General features: G+C 47.0%; 1 protein-coding gene across 2 annotated transcripts; it reads left to right on the top strand.

Moving 5' to 3' along the window:
* The first annotated feature begins 506 nt into the window (after positions 1-506).
* Positions 507-17338, top strand: Tomm34 (translocase of outer mitochondrial membrane 34). Of its 2 annotated transcripts, none has more exons than XM_059261871.1 (7): positions 507-756; positions 4914-5013; positions 6079-6231; positions 9672-9841; positions 12465-12612; positions 16055-16181; positions 16392-17338. In XM_059261871.1, the coding sequence occupies exons 1-7, from the start codon at positions 630-632 to the stop codon at positions 16494-16496; spliced, it is 930 nt and encodes a 309-aa protein (XP_059117854.1). In that variant the 5' UTR covers positions 507-629; the 3' UTR covers positions 16497-17338. The 2 variants fall into 2 exon arrangements, with proteins under 2 accessions (XP_059117854.1, XP_059117853.1); XM_059261870.1 differs by having other exon boundaries at positions 682-1198.
* Positions 17339-19070: the final 1732 nt, after the last annotated feature.

Genomic DNA, 19070 nt, shown 5'->3' with positions numbered 1-19070 from the left:
TGGATTTTGTTGATTCTTTTTTATTTTTGAGGGGGGGAGGACTGCATTGTATTCTTTTGTATGGTCTTCTGTTTCACCAGTCTCACTGTGTAGACCGTGAAGTACTCTTGGTTGCCGTGAGCCGGCTGCCTTAGCCTTCCATAAATTTGCATCACCCCGCGCTTCGCTTCTTCATAATATTAATCTCTTGACGAAAAATGCATCTTCTTTTGGTTGTGGATCGTTTCCCAGGCCCCCCCGGACTGTGAGCCTCACAAGGGATGACAATCCGGCTCCTTCTGAGATTCAGTCACGGTCGCCACCGCTACCCCGAAAGAAACGTGGAGCATCGCCCTCTTCAAACCGGTGGACCACAAATTCCAGACTGAGCACGCGCAGAGGGCCTAGGTACTCGAAGGCCCCGCCCCTTCTAGCCCCACCCCTGGAGAACAATGAGCAGCCAGACCTAAGGGCTTGAGCCCACGCTTCCGCCCGCCCCCGGCCACCTAGCCCCACCCCGTCTGGCCCCGCCCCTCGGGCCCAGTCAGCAGCCGGTCTTAAAGGCACGCAGCCTCAGCTTCCCTCCGGAAGCTGTTGCGCACTAGCTAGCTGGGAGCGGAGTTGGTCCCTGCTTACCGGCCCTCCCGGGGATGGCCCCCAAAGTCTCAGACTCTGTGGAACAGCTCCGCGCTGCCGGCAACCAGAACTTCCGCAATGGCCAGTATGGCGAGGCCTCGGCGCTGTACGAGCGCGCACTGCGGCTGCTGCAGGCGCGAGGTAGGAACCCGCCCCGCGTTTCCCCCCTCCGGGCTTGCGTCCTCCACCTGCATCCCCGCACCGAGCCTCAAGTTGGCTCAGCCTTCGGGTTTTCCTTTCCCAGCATCCAACCGCCACACCAGGCCCTCGCAGGGCTTGATCCCGCGCTTCCTCCCGTCCCTTGCCGCCTAGCTGCGACCCCCATCTAGCTCCGCCCCCACCCCCAGACCAGTCGGCTGCGGGCCTTAAGGGCACGCAGCCGCCGCTTCCGCCCGGAAGCTGTTGCGCACTCCTCTGCGGGGAACGGAGGTGGTCCCTGTTTGCCGGTCTCCCGGGATGGCCCCCAAACTCTCAGACTCTGTGGAAGAGCTCCGCGCTGCCGGCAACCAGAGTTTCCGCAACGGCCAGTACGCCGAGGCCTCGGCGCTGTACGAGCGCGCGCTGCGGCTGCTGCAGGCGCGAGGTAGGAACCTGCCCCTCGTTTCCCCTCCAGGCCTGCAGGCGTCATGCACCCGCATCGGCGCCCAGGCCTCAGGTTGACCTAGTGTTCTGGGTCTTTTCCCAGGCCAACCGCCGCACCAGGCCCTCTTATCACGCTTCCACATCTTCGTCACTTTAGCATCCTATGGAAAACTTATTTGGCTCTTCTGCCTGCTTTTTTAATTGTCCTCTTGGCCTGTATCTTAAATTACTCAGGCCTCCCTCTGACCCTTGATATAGCGGTCCTCCTCACATCTATAAATTTTACAATGCAGTTGAGCACCTTTTGTATACTGACTGACTGTGGCTCGATGGGGTCTTTTCAAGGGTCGAACTTCATGGGGGCAGTTGTCTTATGTTTGTGAATAAGTAAACGAGACCTCTGAGATTAGAGCTATTAAGACAAGGTAATGTGATAGATTTGGATCCCTTAGGAAGGAAGTCACGAACAACTTCTCAAGAGATATTTGAGGTGATGTCCATGAGATGCTGGGCGTCTAATGCTTTAGGCACTGAGCATTCCACGTGTAGGGAACCATTGGAAAGGATCCAGATAGACTAAACAGTATGAACTACTAACGAGAATGTTTAAAACATGAAGTAGATAAAGCCTTATTGTGTAGGTGGTTTAAGCCCTCCAAAGAGTTAAGATCGTATCCCCTAATTGGAAGAGCTTGAAACAGAGGAACGGCGTATTATCGATTCTCCTAGGCTTTTCCCAAAGTTCCAGAAGCTTTGACTTGAGGATATCCTTGAATCTCATTTTCTCTTAAGTCTTCATTCTCATTTTCTTGATAGCATTTCTTGAGTGTTTTTCCGTGTGCTAGATATTATCATTGTTTATCTTCATTACGATCAAATCAATTAAACACTTGTAAATGAGGAATTCTGAAGAATTAATTGCCTAACTAGGATTGCACGGTGAGGATGTCAGACCCAGGATTTGAATATAGATTTGTCTGATTTCTGAGTCCAGGTTTTTTTTTAGTTTATTTTTTTATTTGTAATCATAGGTATGGGGTGGGGGCTAATGTGCATGAAGCATCCTTCCCCTAGAGCTGGAGTTAAACTTGTGAGCTGCCTGATGTGGGTGGTGAGAACTGGACTCAGGTCCTCTGCAAGAGCAGTGCTTCCTCCTTTTTGTTTAAAGTTTTTATAATTTCAAGCTCCCCTGTTTTTCTCCCTGGAAACCCTCTTGGACTTCTCACATTATGTCGGTCTCACGTCATGAAGTTGCTGAGGACTCTGAAGTTGTTAGCTTCTTTGACTCACAACCCCCTTCCCGGAATAAATGTAATCACTGTTGGCCCAGAAAAGCTACGTTTTTTCGAGAGTTTATTCGAGACTCCTTAGAATAGTTACCCTGGTGTTTAAATTTACCAGATTTTTGTTCTGATCCTACTACTGATTTTCTGTGTGATTATGTAGGTAATTCTCTTGACTTCTCAGATCAGTCTTCTTGGCCTTAAGAGGGGGGGGGGCACACTGGAGCTAGAGAGATGGCTCAGCAGTTAAGAGCACTGACTGCTCTTTCAGAGGACCCAGGTTCAATTTCCAGGACCCACATGGAGGGTCACACTGTAACTCCAGTTCTAGGGGGCCTGACACTGACAGCCTCACACAGACATATATGCAGGCAAAACACCAATGCACATAAAATAAAAACTTTTTTTTTTAAAGAGGAGCTCAGGGAAGCCTTCGAATGTGGATGCACCCAAGTGCTCAGGAGGGTTGAGTGAATTGTATAGGACCCTCAGCTGGATTTGAGGTTCTGAGAACCTTCCCAGCATAGCCCTGCTGTTTGTGTGCAGCTCTGTGCTTTGGCGACTTAAAATGGATTACTGGTTTTTAAGTGCTTGTACTTGTTCCTTATGTCAAAGATGTATTTATTTACCTTACCTGTGTATTTTCTGACCCAAGAGAAGAGGAAAAGGGGTATAAATTTATTATGTTTATTCTTGTTAGTATTGAATGAAGGAGATCAAGTGGCAACATGGTATCATACTTCCTGAAGCAAGTTGCAATGTGATGCCCCTGGGGAACCCACTTAAAGATACTGTCTGTACCTTACTGTTAATGGTGTATACTAAAATGGGCAGTGCTTGAGAATTCACACAGCGGCTTGAGGATTGTGCTGGCCTCCGGGGAGAGGGAGCAGAGGGACAAGGATGAGAATGGATGGAGCTTTAGCCATTTCAAAAATAAAATGAAGGCCAGCTGGTCTGTGTAGCAGCTTCCAGGCCAGTTAGGCCTACACAGTGAGACCTTGCTCTGGAATAAATAAATGAATGAGTGAGGGTGTGGTGGTGCCCACCTGTTGTCCTAGCACTCCAGAGGCTGGAGCAAGAACGCTGTTGGAAGGTCCACATGGAAAGATGGAAATCCTCCTGCCTCTGACTCAGGAGCACTGAGATTAAAGGCATATGCCACCACATCAACAATTGGTTTTGAATTAGGAAGGAAGGAAGGAAGGAGAAGAAACTAGGTGTAATGACATGACTCTTGTAGCCCCAGTACTTTGGGAAACTGAGGCAGGAGAACTGCCTTAGTGTCAACCTGAACCGTGAGACCTGACTCAAAAAAGGGGGCTAGGGTGGGAACAACTGATTTTGCTAAAGTGGTGGATACTGAGTATTAGACAGTTTAATGTCTAAATAGAATTTTTCAGTAAGACCTTTGGACTATATGCCCAGGAGTTACTTGGTCAGCACTAATTTTTTTTTTTCTGTGCTTTGTGTTGTTTTATGACCCAGCTAGCGAGTAAAATGTAGTTGAAAATTTCTTCTGAAATGAAGATCAGCGGTTAAAAAAAGAGAGCACAAAGTTGGGGAGCATGGAGGTGGGGGTGAGTCTAGGAGGTGAGGGGCACTAATACAGCCAAAATATGTTTAACGATACTCAAATTAATAAAAGTATTTGTAAAGTGAAAATTGGGGTCTATGAGGTGGCTCAGCAGGTAAAGGCACTTGCTGCCACACCTGTGATATGAGTTCTGTTCCTCGGACCCTCGTGGTGGAAGGAGAGAACTGACTCCTTCAAGTTGTCCTCTGACCTCCTTGGGCACATGCACACACACAAAGTACATTTTAAGAAATAAAAATGGTGATAGTCACAGTGAGAGATTTCAGCTTCCAGGACTGCTGAGAGTAAGCAGTGACTTTAGAGAAATGACTAATAATAATTGTCCTTTGGGGTAGTTCGCTTGAGTTGCCCGGAGTCCTGGCAGACTTCTCTAGTGAAGTCTTTTCTGACTTCACTAACTGCTCTCTACCTTGCATTTCCCTCCAACTCTGGGCACCTCCCGCTGTCAGGCATTTATTACTGTCCTTTTCCTTGTGTTTTTCCACTGAGTGCCCCATGCTTTCTGTAATAAAGTTAGCCACGCACCAAGTAATTAAAGCATTGCTTTCTCTGAGGCAGAAGCCAACTGTTTCATGTTTATCTTTACATCGGTACCAAGTTCAGTGCTTAAATGAGGAATAAATAAGGTTCCTATGAAGGCCAGAAATCTCAATTCCCCAGTCTTGGCAAGAACGGCAAATGTGCTATCCTGCCTGATAGAAGCCTGGTTAGACTACAGTACTGTGCTGCGATTTCCCGAGCCTTGTGAGCTCCAGGTGTGAGGTGCATCCCTATGTCCTCTGACCTCTATCTCCCAACTCACGACCTTCTTGCTCTTCCTGCCTCCATCTGGGCAGGTTCTGCAGACCCCGAAGAAGAAAGCGTTCTGTACTCCAACCGTGCAGCATGCTACTTGAAGGATGGGAACTGCACAGACTGCATCAAAGATTGCACTTCGTAAGTGGCCCGGGGAGACTCTGAAGTGCCGAGGGTTTCCCAAGAGCAAGCCAGGTTTCTGCTTTGGGAGAATCCCACCATTTCCCTCTGTGACAGATCTCAGAAAGTGTCACTAAATGTTATCAGGCCATTTAGAGTGACAGGCCCCACTGGGTCCTTGTTGTCTTAGAGTTTTGGCAGTGCTCTGAGAATGGTGTAGGATAGGAAGTTAGATACGTGGGGTGAGACACAGTTAGAACAACTGACTTGCTCGGGTGTTTTCCAGGGATGATGATGTGAAGGGTAAGAGGAAGGAAAGGAGCGGGGATAAGTGTTAACTGATTGTCTAAAGGAGCGGAGATGGTCAGGCACACCTTTAATCCAGTGTTCAGTAGGCAGAGGCGGGCAGATCTTTGTGAGATCAAGGTTAGCCTGTTCTATATAATGAGTTCCAGGCCAGCCAAGGCTACATAATGAGAGCCTGTCTCAAAAGGAGCAGGGCATAGGAGGCAAAAGAGAGGAAGAAAGGACAGTCTGTCAGTAACAGTTGTACAGGACATTGAAGGGTTTTTCCTGTCCTGTTCTTCCAGCTAGCCTTTGTTCATCATGGCTAAGCCAGCATACATCTGCCAACTGGGTTCTTCTGGCTAATCTAGATGTGATGCTCTTTTACATGCATAGGAGGAACAGGGAGAGAGGTGTGCTCATGGAGCCTGTGCTAGTTTTTTCTCTTTACCAGGGTACTCACTCTGACAGTAAGTTTAGCCTCCTTCCCAGAGCAGAATGAGTTGCCAAAGACTGGGATGATAAGGTGATTTGCCTGGGGTCCCGTGGCTAGTGGCAGTATGGATAGAATGCGAGCTTACCCCAGGGCCTGTTTGTTACTGCTGCTGGACCACAGTGTGGAAACATGTCCACATGAAAACTCTGAGACTCCTCTTCTTCATTTGGGTGGGGGACATAAAAATTGATACACGTGCACATACATTTCACTAGTGGTTCTCTGCCTTCTTTCCCTTCCCAATTCAGTCTAAGTTGAGAATTCTCTACCTAGCAGATAGGTGACATTTTTGCATCCTGTTCTAGAGCGCTGGCCTTGGTTCCCTTCAGCATCAAGCCCTTGCTGCGAAGAGCATCAGCATATGAAGCCCTGGAGAAGTACCCCCTGGCCTATGTCGACTATAAGACTGTGCTGCAAATTGATAACAGTGTGGCATCAGCCCTGGAAGGCATCAACAGGTGAGCCCAGTGTGCTACAGAACTTCTCCATGGAACTTGGAACCAGTACCCTTGATATGAAGGCCTGGGCTGTTGCTTTAGTTGTTTTCTGAGTGTGATCCCTTTGACTGTGCTTGAAAAACTGTGTGTGTGTGTGTGTGTGTGTGTGTGTGTGTGTGTGTGTGTGTGTTCGTTCGTTCATTCATTCATTCATGTATACATGTAGAGGCCATAGGTTGATGTTGGGTGTCTTCCTTTATCACTCCCAACCTTATTTTTTTAACAGTCTCTCATTGACAGAGCACATCAGTTTGGCTAAACTAACTGGCCAGCAACCTCCAGAGACCCCCCTGTCTGCTTCTCCCAGATTATTATGGGCATACACTATCATGTGCAGCTTTTATTCAAGTGCTCGATAATCAGAATCAGGCCCTAATGCTTACATGACGAGCATCTCTAGCCCTGTTGACTTAGGAAAGTCTTGTTTGTTTGTTTTGTAGACAGGGTCTTACTATGTAGCTCTGGCTGTCCTGGAACTCACTATATAGACTAGGCTGGCCACAGAGACTTGAAAACTCTTAGTATGTTCAACTAAGTATATAAGAATCTGCTGCTGTATTTAGCAGATTACGTAATATATAACTGGAGTTAAAGAGATGGCTCGGCAGTTAGGAGTGCTTGTTGCTTTTGCAGGGGACCTGAGTTCGATTCTTAGCATCTACTTTGGACAGCTCACAACCATCTGTAATTCTAGTTCCAAAGTGATCTGATGCATCCATGGGCACTCAAGCTCCCATGGACTGACTCACACACATACACTTAATTAAAAATAGTAAAGTGGATTTTTCTAAGTCAGAATTACTGAGATTGATGGTTTTTGTCTGCATGTGCACATTCATTCGCACACTAATATTTATTGAGCTCTCTAAAGTATAGGAGGCTCAGTGGAGGATAGCAAAATTGAAAAGAGATTCAGACCCCACTCGTGTTCAGAGTGCTAACTCTAACTGGAGAGTAAGAAACACGTGGAGCTAGAATTCTGCTAGGTGGGATTCTGGTCTCCTGAGCCATGGCTAGATTTTTCTTTATCTTTTGTTTGTGTATTTGATCAGGATTCCCGTTCATGTGGACTGCTAGAAAGCCAAGCACCAAACAGTGTAATATGGTCTGTGTTTGGTTTCTTGGTTGGCTTGTGTCAACACCCAGTTTTCTCTTGGAGTCTTTTTGTCATTCACTAAACTACTAGTTTTGTGCCAGACTTTGCACAAGGACCTGCTGGGTGAGACGTAACTCTCTGTCCTTACGCAGCTCTTGGCCTCCAAGGGAGTACTAGTCAGTATTGCACAGGTTCAATGTAGTTATGCAGCGTTAAGTACGGGAGTGGCCAGCACACGTTCTCCAGGACAGAAGAGAGGCCAGAGAATGCTTTTCATAGTGAAGTCACTAGTGGGGCTGAGAGCAGCAATTCAGTGAGGTCAGAAGCAGAAGGCAGGTTGTGAAGGGAGACGGGAGTGTAGCTGGAGTGGTAAGGGGTGTCCAGGAGAGTTTTATACGTGAGCGAGTTGAAGGGACTTTAGTGTGGAGTCAGTCACTTGGGAGAAAGATGCTGCCCAGGTGCGGTCCCTGAAAGAGGCAGGGATGGATGGGGCCCAGAGCTTACACGGAACAGGTTGGCTCTGTGTGACAGGAAAGAAGTAGGGACGCTTGAACAGTATCTTAACTACCTTCCTGGTGCTGTGATAGTATACCCCGACAAAAACAATTAAAGGTCAAAGGTTTATTCTGGCCCACAGTTAAAGGATCTAGTCCATCATGGCAGGCAGCAGGAGCTTGAGGCAGCTGCTCACATTTCATCTGCAGTTAGGAAGCAGAGTGGTCAGTGCTGATGCTCAGCTGGCTTTGCCATTGTGTGCAGTCCAGGACCCAAGCTCAGGGAAGGAGTGGACTTCCCTGCTCAGTTAACCTAATCGAGATAACCCCTCAGGGGTAGGCTTACCCAGATGCTTGACCCTTTGGTGGTTCCAGATCTTATCAAGTTGACAATTGAGGGTTTTGTTTGCTTGTTTGTTTTTATGAGTGTTTTGCTGTCTGTTTGTATGTGTACCACGCGCATGCCTGGTGTCCTCAGAGGTCAAAGGAGGATGTGGGATGCCCTGGAACTGGAATTACAGATGGTTATGAGCCACCATGTGGGTGCTGGAAACCTGAAAAACCAGTGTTCTTACACACTGAGTTATCTCTCCAGCCCCGACAATTAAGATTAACCGTCACGAGTACCCAGGTTTTTATTTGGGGAATAAGGGAGAACGCTTTGAAAAAAACATTAGGGAATGAGGTTGCAAAGAATTGGAATAGCTGGGCCAAGCAAGAACACTGCTCCAAAGCCTAGTGAGAGGCTGTGAATTTGCTGTGTTTCTGTCTGTGTGGTTTTAGTCTTGTAACACAGGAACAGGATGCAGGAGTTTTATTCACTCATGTAGCGCACGCATACTTACTGTGTCTTGGTGGCAGCCAGGTGATGTACTAAGTGCCAGAAATCCATTTCTATTAACAACATGGACCTCATGGGCAAAGAACACCATTTTTAAGTTGAAAATTAAATAAGCAGGAGTTAGCTAGCTCTCCAGAGTAGGAATGGAAAACGGAAGGAATTATGTAATGCAGAGGAGATGTGCATAAGGTCAGGGAGAAGGAGCTCGTTTGCTGAGGATCAAACCTAGTGCCTTGTTTGTGCTGGGCAGACACTCTACCACTGAGCCACACAGCCATTCGGGGTCAGGAGTGGATGTGACACACACTAAAAATAGAGAGGAGGGAGAATGCCAGAGCCCACAGGCCATATTAGCCTGCAAATGGAACCACTGAGATTTCAGTATTGCTGAATGGGCTGATTGACACTTACAAGAAAATCCAATCTGAACAGTAAGCAAGTGACAGGTGTTTGTATGCTTTGAACTACTTTCAATGAGAAAATATTATATATATATATTTTTCCCCCTTTGTTTTTCAAGACAGGGTTTCTCTGTGTAGCTTTTGGAGCCTGGCCTGGAACTCACTTTGTACACCAGGCTGGCCTCGAACTCACAGATATTCACCTGCCTCTGCTCCCAAGTGCTGGGGTGCCACCACTGCCCGGCTTTTTTTTTTTTTTTTTTTTTTTTTTTTTAAATGGGATCCTTTCTTGGGGGTGTGTATGCAAAGTTTATCTTTAACAACTAGCAGGGGGCCTTAAAATTCATGTTTGGCAGCCAGGCTAAGGGAAAGTGTCCTGTGGTGTCAGGTCTGAGAAGGAGTTGATGAGTAGTAGGCTCCCATTCATCTGTTAGAGCATGTGGGAAATACAAATAGTGGGGGTGGGGAGTATGCCCTGCCTTCTGAAGGAGCCTCCATCCCTTGGGGTGAAAGAGGAACAGCTTGACCTGGGGAGACACCCCATGCAACTCCTCAACCTTTCCTTCCAGAATCACTAGAGCTCTCATGGACTCACTTGGCCCTGAGTGGCGCCTGAAGCTGCCCCCGATTCCTGTGGTGCCTGTTTCAGCCCAGAAGAGATGGAATTCCATGCCTTCGGAGAATCACAAAGAGACAGCTAAAAACAAATCCAAAGAAACTACAACTACAAAGAGCAGAGGTGAGCTCTTTCCAAGTGTCAATCAATCTAAGAAGTTTAGAGTGGCCTTCCAAGAGTTGGCCTCATGTAGCTGTTAGGAAACAAATAAAGTGAAAAACATCATAAAAGGGTCTCAGCTTCTTAGAGATTATCTCCTTGACTGGATGTGAAGTCGTCAATAAAGGCTTAAGTGATATAAGATGTGTAAACCTGGCCTGGGACATGGGTGCAAATGCTAGTTCTCACTCACTAGCAGTACTTGGAGTGTGTTTTTGATTGCAAGAACAGAAACTTCCAACATGGCAAAATAATAAGGAAATGTATTGGCTCATAATTATATATGTCATGCCAAAAACCCCATCCCACTCTTACCTGCCCCTCAACTCAATAGTTTTTTTGTTTTTCAATCCAGTTAAAAGATACTTCCTTCTATATAACTTAGCTTGTATTTTCCCAGTGTCCTGGTGTGGTTGGTCACAGGCTCCTGTGACTAAGAGATGAAGTTTTATAACCGTCTCAGCACCCACCCCCCACCCCCGCCCAACTCCACCTCCCCCCACCCTGGTACCATCCCCATAACTAGAAAGTGATGCCTCCCTGAGAACACGTGTCCTGGGTAAACCTGGAGAAGAATGAATAAGGACAGACAGACAGCTGGGTAACCTTAGCAGGGGATTGTCTGCTGGGAAGCTCTCACTAATGTTCCAGGAGAACTGTCCCAGGCTAGCAAGCGTGAGTCTGGACGGGGAGTGCAGAAGGGACGGGGTAGAGCTCTTTTGTGGACAAGTTGCTCTTAGATAGTGGAAGAGGGCAGCATTGCTCCTCTCTGCAGGAAGCTCCCTAGACAGCATGTCGGGGCCTGATTGTTGTTGTCCACTCGTAGAAGGAAATTACAGAGGGCTAATGAACTAGATGGCCTCAAGGTACCGGCTTTTATTTTGTTCCTCTGTAGTCACTGAGCCATGTGGTGCAGGCCCTGTGCTATGCAGTAGAGACAGCGGACAGAACTTGACCCTTAGGGAGCTCCTGGTCTAGGGAGAAATGGAGTTATGGTGATGGTGTTTTAAGATATGTGGAGGGAAAGCAGGTGCTGTGGAATTGTTAGTGTTTGGGAAGTTGACATTGAGGGGTCAAGACAAGGCCCATACAAGGATGTGATAAAAGTGATATCTTGAGCTGGACCTTAAAGGATGAGGTCATTAGGGAGGAAAATTGGGGGCAGAAGCAATGGAAGGAGCTGGAGAAGGGAAATGCATGGATAAACATGACTGCAGGGGATGGATTGCAGAGCCCAGGTGGAACTGAGTCTGCATGCATCCACCCTCCTGGGCTGCTTCTAGAAATTCATGCTCCTGTGCACAGGAGTGGTCACTGCAAAATGTTTTGTGATAGCAAAACAAAACTAGAAATAACCCAGGTCTCCACAGACGAGAGGAGGGGACAGATCCTTCCTGGAATTTTGGAAGTGAAAATGTGTCAACATAGACAAATGTCAGGAATAGAATGTTGAGGGACAGCAACCAAGCCATAAGAGACTATATGGAAGTACTTGCTTCTTTATAGGACGCTCCATGACAAGTGGCTTATAGGTGCTTTTGTATCCACAGCTGTAGTTTATATGGATTGAGATAGTTAGCTTAAGGGAAGGGGAACCACAGAATTAGAATAGTCTTTCAAGAGTGGGTGGGTTGGGGAGGGTCCACAGGGCTTCCGGTCCTAGTAATAATTCCTAAGCAGGGGATGAGTCTGGGCACTGATTTTATTCCCGCAACTGTGCCCTGGTTGTAAATACTGAGTGTTTTACCATGGTAGTTCTTTTTTTTTTTTTTTTTTTTCGATTTTTCGAGACAGGGTTTCTCTGTGTAGCTTTGCGCCTTTCCTGGGACTCACTTGGTAGCCCAGGCTGGCCTCGAACTCACAGAGATCCGCCTGGCTCTGCCTCCCGAGTGCTGGGACTAAAGGCGTGCGCCACCACCGCCCGGCCCCATGGTAGTTCTTAAAGATTAAAATGTGGTGCTGTGGAATGAGACTGGGACAGTTGACTGGAGCCACACAGTCAAGGACCTTCACACACTAGTGTGAGCGGCTTGGGTTTCACCTTGTTCTCTGCTCTCTCCCCTTAAGGGCTGGGGCAGAGCTTCAGGGCAGGTGAAAGTGGATACTCACAGGCTCCCCAGCACATCACACAAGCCTCTTCAGCCCCTTTCTGAAGCCCAGAAGCCGCAGCCTTTCTTTACTAGATGCTTCTCGTTAAGTTTGTAGGCTGTTCTCCACTTTGGCCTGTATTATTCTCACATCTGATCCTGACATAGCCCTTCACACTGGGGAGGAAACGGAGGTACTGAAGTTAAGTGGGTCGTGCAGAACATTCCAGCTACCCAGTGGCAGTACTACAAGTAAACCTGGCTTGCTTTTCATCATGTATATATTATGCATGTGTGAATGTGTTTGTGAGTCTCCATTCTCTTCTAACGAAAACCTTTAATTGACTAAAAGCCACTAATTAGGGACTGAGTTGTCAGGAGGAGTGGTCTGCAGCCGCCCAGGCAGTCCCTGACTTGGAAGAGATGCTGCTGAAGAGATCTCACTGATCTCCTTTGAGCACCTGATCTATGGTTTTTTCCTCTTCTGAATTTGTGTCTAGTGCCTTCTGCTGGGGATGTGGAGAGAGCCAGAGTTCTGAAGGAAGAAGGCAATGAGCTTGTAAAGAAGGGCAACCATAAGAAAGCTATTGAGAAGTACAGTGAAAGCCTCTTGTGTAGTAGCCTGGAATCTGCCACGTACAGCAACAGGTATCTTCTGCGCAGCTGCTGGCCTCGGGGTTCTCCAAAGGCTTTTCTGAAGGCTGGGGTGGAGCTCAGTGGGGAGATGCTCGCCTCCCATGGGCTCCGGGGGTGAGGATGTAGCTCAGAGGATATGTGCTTGCCTACCACAGACTCCTGATTGTGGAGGGGTTTGGGTCCTTTTCAGGAAGTCATGTGCATTCCCACCTACCTCAGAACTGTGAACAAGGTATTGATAGTGGCAGCTATAAAGGGTAGGGACATAAAGAGCTGCTCAACAGTAGTCTTTGCTGTCTGTCCTAGCCCTCATCCCAGAATTTTAAGCTTTCAGTTACCTGCCCTCTGCCCATGGTTGGTCTAACCAACTTGTTTCTGACAGTTCTGGCCTAGAGCCCAGTGAGTGGAGTAACTATTGTCTGGCTAGAGCAGGAAGAAAGAGTGCATTCTGGCTGAGTGCAGACCAGTGGGCCTGCAGCAGGAACTGCTTTTGGGAAGCACTGAGCGGGGAGGCTCAGGAGCCAGGGGGCACCCCTCCTCCCCCTCTTGTGGGACTCACTGCTCTATACTGATGTTCGGCAGTTTAGGTGACTAGAGATAGGGCACACACACACACACACCCTTGTGTGGTACTCACTGCTTTATACTGATGTTCAGCAGTGTAGGTGACAGGCCGGTATTACTGGTTTTTAAAGCTGAGAAAATGAAGGTGCAGTCTTTACATGGCGGCGGCAGCACTGGAATCTGGCTCCAGTGAAATCCATTGCTTCTGTTGTCAGAAGCTTGATACAGTCAACAAGAGGCACCGCCTCCTCCGCACACTGATCATTGATTCCCACATGACATGCATTCAGTAGTGTAGTTGGAACAGCTTTCCTCTGGGAGCTGGGGAGATGGCCAAGCGTGAGTAGTTCGCACCATATCAGACAATTCGCAGCCACCCTATAACTTCCATTCCTGGGATCCAGTGCCCTCTTCTGGCCTCTGGGCAGCTGTACTTACACACATGGTGCACATAAACACATGCAGGCACACAAAACAATAAATCCTTTCAAAAAGCCTGATCTGATAGAACTTCCTTGTTCCTCAGTAAAAACTTTTAAGATAAAACGTGTTTCCAGGCAGTGAGATGCAGGTAAAGGTACTCGCCACACAAGTCTGGTGACCTGCATTCTGGTCCCCAGAGCCCACATTCAATAAGAGTGGAAAGAAAACTGACTTCACAGTTCTGTACTGACTCCACATGTATGCCATGGCATGTGCACCTGCATGCGCATATCAGGTACATATAGACAGCTTAGTTGGAGAAAATTTAAAACTAAAGCCTGTTTCAGATTGTAGCGAGGTGCTTTGGTGCACACACTGAAACACTTGTGCAGGGGCCGAGGCGGCTTCCTGAGATCAGCTAGTGTTTCTTCAGTGGACTGTGGGAACTGTGTTCACAGGAGATGGCGTAAGAAATTAAGTAGATTTACCTCACTCAGGTTTGGTTTTGCTTCTTAAGAGTTTCCTGTGACTTTCCGAGCTGACTGGACCAGGGTGCCTCCTTCGTTAGGCTAGCTTGTAAAGGAAGCCTGCAGCCCAGCACTGTGTATCTACTGGACAGCTTAGATGTTGAGTATATGGTGTTCAAGGTACTTACTTACATGTTTCCAACTTCCCATACTTTGAAATGTCTCATAACAAAAGGTGGAAAATACCCACTGTGATTTTCATCATCCAAGTCTGGTCCTTTTCTTCAAAGATAGTCACTAGAAGGAAGCCTGTCAACTTGACCCACTCATTTTCCCTCATTGTTTTTAGTGGATACAGTTGGATATGGCATCATTTGTTTTACCAATTCCCTTTCTGCAAGTATTTTCACTGTTTCCAGCATGGTAAGTACAGAATGCTGCAGTGAACTCCCCCGGGGAAGAGGCTGCCAGATCAAGAGACACCAACAGCTCAAACTCTGTAACTGCCAGGCACTCTGAAGAAGTTACCAAGAGTCTCTTTTCCTGTAACTGTAACAAACCTAGGTCTCAAATTTTAATTTCTGTGAAGATGGAAGAAAATGGTAGCTAATAAATTTTAGTTAATTTTTTCCTGGTCCCGCTGGGTATCACATCCAGGGTCTTGTGTTAGTTGCTATAAACATGAAAAGTCAAACTTCTTTATCTAAGGTGTTTTACTATTATAAAAACAAAATTATCCAATTTATCCTTAATGACTTCTGTGGGGTTTTCCTTCCACACTGTGAGGTAATCAGCTTGTAGGCTCTTCCACAATTGTTCTGTTTTTACATTTGAAATTGTGCTCTTCTAAAACTTTATTTGAAAATACAGAGAGGAAGAATTTGTATTTAAGCCCCACCTGGACAACCCAACATTATTTATTGACTGATACCTCTTCTCCCCACACTTAAACTAAACGATCATGTCCCGTCCCGTCCCCCCCCCATAAACTCTGGAATCATCATCACCACTTAAAAACAAACACAACACAAAAATCTACCTCAGGCTGGAGTACAGGTCAGTGGAGAGTGCTGGCCTAGCATGCACGAGGCCCTCCGTGTGACACCTGGCAGTGCACCCCCACCCAAGGGGCAAGACCACATTTCAAATGAGCACATTATAAACGAAGAGAAGTAAACCTGGAGCCCAGATACATTTGTTTAAAGGACAGTATTTAAACAAATTCTTACAAGTTATGGCAAAAATAAAATATTTTTAGGAGAATGAGCTAATGGGTTTCTAGCAGCACCAAGGCCAAAGAGCTTAGAGAAGAGTGCTGAGCTCTGGACTCCATCTCTAGCCCAATCCATGTTATTGTTGATTGTTACAACATAATTGCTTACATCTTTACACTCTACCCCTGAAACGTCAGCAAGCATAATGTTCATTAGTATTTAATATTCATGCATTTATTCTTAAAATGGGTAAGTTTTTCATCTGTTGAGGAAAATGTTTGGAGAACTTTTCTTTGCTTAAACAACCTGATGCAGGGTGGTGAATGACAGAAGTATGCAAGGTCAGGCTCTGGGTTCCTGCAGACCCACTGGTTTGAACTCCAGCTCTGACTCCTGAGCCAGTTATGAAGCTTCTTACAGCCTTTGCATCTTCAAAAAAGGCTAGGGAACTGGAGAAATGGCCAGCAGTTAAAGAGCACTGGCTGCTCTTCCAGGGGACCCAGTTTCAGTTCTCAGCACCCTTATGGCAGCTCACAGCCACCTGTAACTCTAGTTCCAGAGGATCTAACACTTTTTTTCTGGCCTCCATGGGCTCCAGCACACATGTGACAATAACATACACACAGAAACCTAAATCTTGGGAGGTGAGGCTAGACTTTAGAGGATTGAGGTAGAAACAGCAGCACAGAATGGGTGCTCAGCAAATCAGGTCATCCCCAACTGCCTCCATCTTGCTTGAGGGGACCCACAAGGGACTGAACTTGTGCAATGGTCTTTCCACATCAGAGCGCTCTGCCATCTGGTCCTGAAACAGTACAAGGAGGCAGTAAAGGACTGCACAGAAGCCCTCAAGCTGGATGGAAAGAATGTGAAAGCGTTTTACAGACGGGCTCAAGCCTACAAGGCACTCAAGGTAAAGGATCCCTGCTCAGAAACCCAACTGTAGTCAGATTCATGCCAGTGCTGGCTCCTGCGGTATCAAGCAAAGCAGTGCTTACTGTGTCCTTCCAAGCCCTGCGACAGCTCTGGTCTGGGGTTTGAAAACATCTCCTGCCTCAGCAGCTTTCCCACTCCAGTGGGTCTCACCTCCTCCCTTCCCCAACTCTTCTTTTCTCTTTCATAGGACTATAAATCCAGCCTTGCAGATATTAGCAGCCTCCTACAAATCGAACCCAGGAATGGCCCTGCACAGAAGTTACGGCAGGAAGTCAACCAGAACATGAACTAGAACCCCAAGAGGGCAACAGGAACCCTCTACCCGACCTTCCCAGAGAAGGAAGCTAGGGGCCTCCCCTGCATCTGCCCCCAATACCCAGCATGCCCCTACGGGAGTGCAAAAGCAACCCCACTTTGGCCCCTTGGAGAGGTAGCAGCCTTCACCTGAGAAGCTTCGCTTGTTCCAATTACGTCCATTACAGACAAGCACAGGACAGTTGTTATTTCCAGAAAGGTCTCCACTGGAGCTAAAGTGTGAAGGTCCAGCCCCAGCCTCATCCCCTTGCTTCAGCCTGGTCCTCATCAACAAAGTCCTTGGCAATTGTCATGCCCCAGATGTGCCGCAGACTGATGGATGCCCTTGTGGTGTCCCCAGACACCCGCACGCGTCTGCAGTTAGTCTGAGCTGGGAGGGTAGTGTTGACAGGCTAAATGCTGGCTTACCTACACCCAGAGCAGTCTGTTGAGCTGGTTCTCCAAGGCTGCCGTCTCCCCAAGGGTACAGCTGCTGTCTGCACCCTGTCCTTGGCACAGTGTCCTGTGTTGAGCCCCAGTGCCTTTAGTCCAGGCCCTTTGTGGGAAGGCAGAGCCTGACCCTGGAGGCTCTGTGCTGCTGCCTTCTGTATGGAGCTACCTACGCTGTTCAAAGAGCCCGAATTCCTCCTGGGATGGGAAGAGAGGCCTCCTTGAGATTAGTGTCCCTCCAGTCTGAGCAGGAACTGACCTTTCCCCGACAGCAGCCCCTCAGGCTTCTTCGTTGTTTTCTGTTGTTCTTGTTAATATGTTGAAGTTAATTGAACTGATTTTACTGAACTGTGTGTTGCTGTTGCATTAAAAGGTTTTCTTCTGTACAAACGGCTTTTTCATGTGTCTTCTCAGCCTTGCATCTTAAACTCGGTAGTGATAACAATTGTTGTGCTATGTTGAATATAGCACAGAACAGAAAATAAAAGCAAGCTAGAGCTTAAACATACCTCTCCTATTACTGAACTTCAACCCTGTTAAAGAAATGTTCATTTTAAAATATTTCACTTACGATTATTTCCTGAATAAGATAAGAGAATGATCTTTGAAAAAGAACAAACGGCTACTGGTTTTTGGACATTCATTTGTTCATTGAGAAAAATTTCAGAACAGCCCAGGCATTGCATATAGTCCGAAGGAAACAGGATAACTAGATCGGTCCCTGCTCTCAGAGGAGTGGCCTTGTGAGAAGACAAGCAGTTAATCAGGTAAGTATAAAGGTGCACCTGCCTTAGGCAGCATGGAGGAGCTATCCAGCAGTCAGCTGCCTTGCCTGCCTCCATGAAGAGGTTTGCACAGTGGAAAGGTAAAGGTCTACTGGTAAGTAGAGTGTGAACTGAGTTCAGAAGAAAAAGCTAAGAGTAGGGGATGTAGCCCAGTGGTAGAGCATTTGCCTAGCATGCACGAGGCCCTGGGTTCAAGACCCTGCACCACAAAAAGTAAAGGGAAAAGCTGCCCATTATGGAAATAAGTATAGAGGTTCCTCAAAAAGTACCCACAGTGAGTTCTGGGGTTACACACAACCTGTCTCAAAAAACACCTAGCAATCACCACTCCTTAGAGACACCTGTACATCCATGTTTGTGGCAGCGTTCACAAAAGCCAAGATTTAACGAATCAGCATAAACCACCATCAATGGATGAATGAAGTATACACATACACAGTGAGCGGGTGTCTTAGCATGTGTGAGGAATGTGTGCGCCATAGTACACGTGGACATCAGAGAACAACTGTGAAGTTGTTTCTCTCCTTCCACCTTTACATGAGTCCAGGTGTCAGACAGCTCACCAGGTTTCTGTGGCAGTGACATCACCTGGTGGACCATCTCTAGCCTATACAGTAGAATTTTATTCAGCCATAAAGAATGAAAAAAAAAAATTTTTTTTTTTTTTTTTTTTTTTTTTTTTTTTGCAGGAAAATGGATGGAGCTGGAGATCATGTTAAGCAATTAAACTAGACTCATGGTTTTTTGTTTTGTCTTTTCGATACAGGATTTCTCTGCATAAGTTTTAGAGCCTGTCCTGGATCTCACTCTGTAGACCAGGCTGGCCTCGAACTCACAGAGATCTGCCTGGCTCTGCCTCCCGAGTGCTGGGATTAAAGGCGTGCGCCACCACCGCCCGGCATGTTTTCTTATATATGGAATCTAGATTTATCAATAAGTGTGTGTATGTTTGAAGGGCCTGGGACAGGAGAGCATAATGAGGGTGGTAAATCAGCAAAGTGCATGCTGTACCTAACAAATGTGATGATGAAACATTTTGTATGATAAATATAGGCTGACAATGGGACACTATTCTAAAGGTAATATTAATAGGTGGGAAGTTGGACAAGGAGAACACATGCTCCCTAGTGGGAGCACTCACTAAGGGAGGACTAGTGAAGTACCATTCACATTTGCGTCCTCAATGTGAGACGAGGCTGCAAGTGACATTGTTTTCACCTTGGTGGAACAGAATGACGTAGACTTGAATAAAAAAATGAGACATCGGATTTCCGTTCTGAAGGCAGCCTTCTAATCGCTTGAAGCAAAGTACCACCAATACAGTGAAGCCACAGAGG

The sequence above is a fragment of the Peromyscus eremicus genome, chromosome 4, assembly GCF_949786415.1.
Source record: "Peromyscus eremicus chromosome 4, PerEre_H2_v1, whole genome shotgun sequence".
NCBI classification, from domain to species: domain Eukaryota; kingdom Metazoa; phylum Chordata; class Mammalia; order Rodentia; family Cricetidae; genus Peromyscus; species Peromyscus eremicus.
This window is presented reverse-complemented; position numbering and strand designations above follow the sequence as displayed.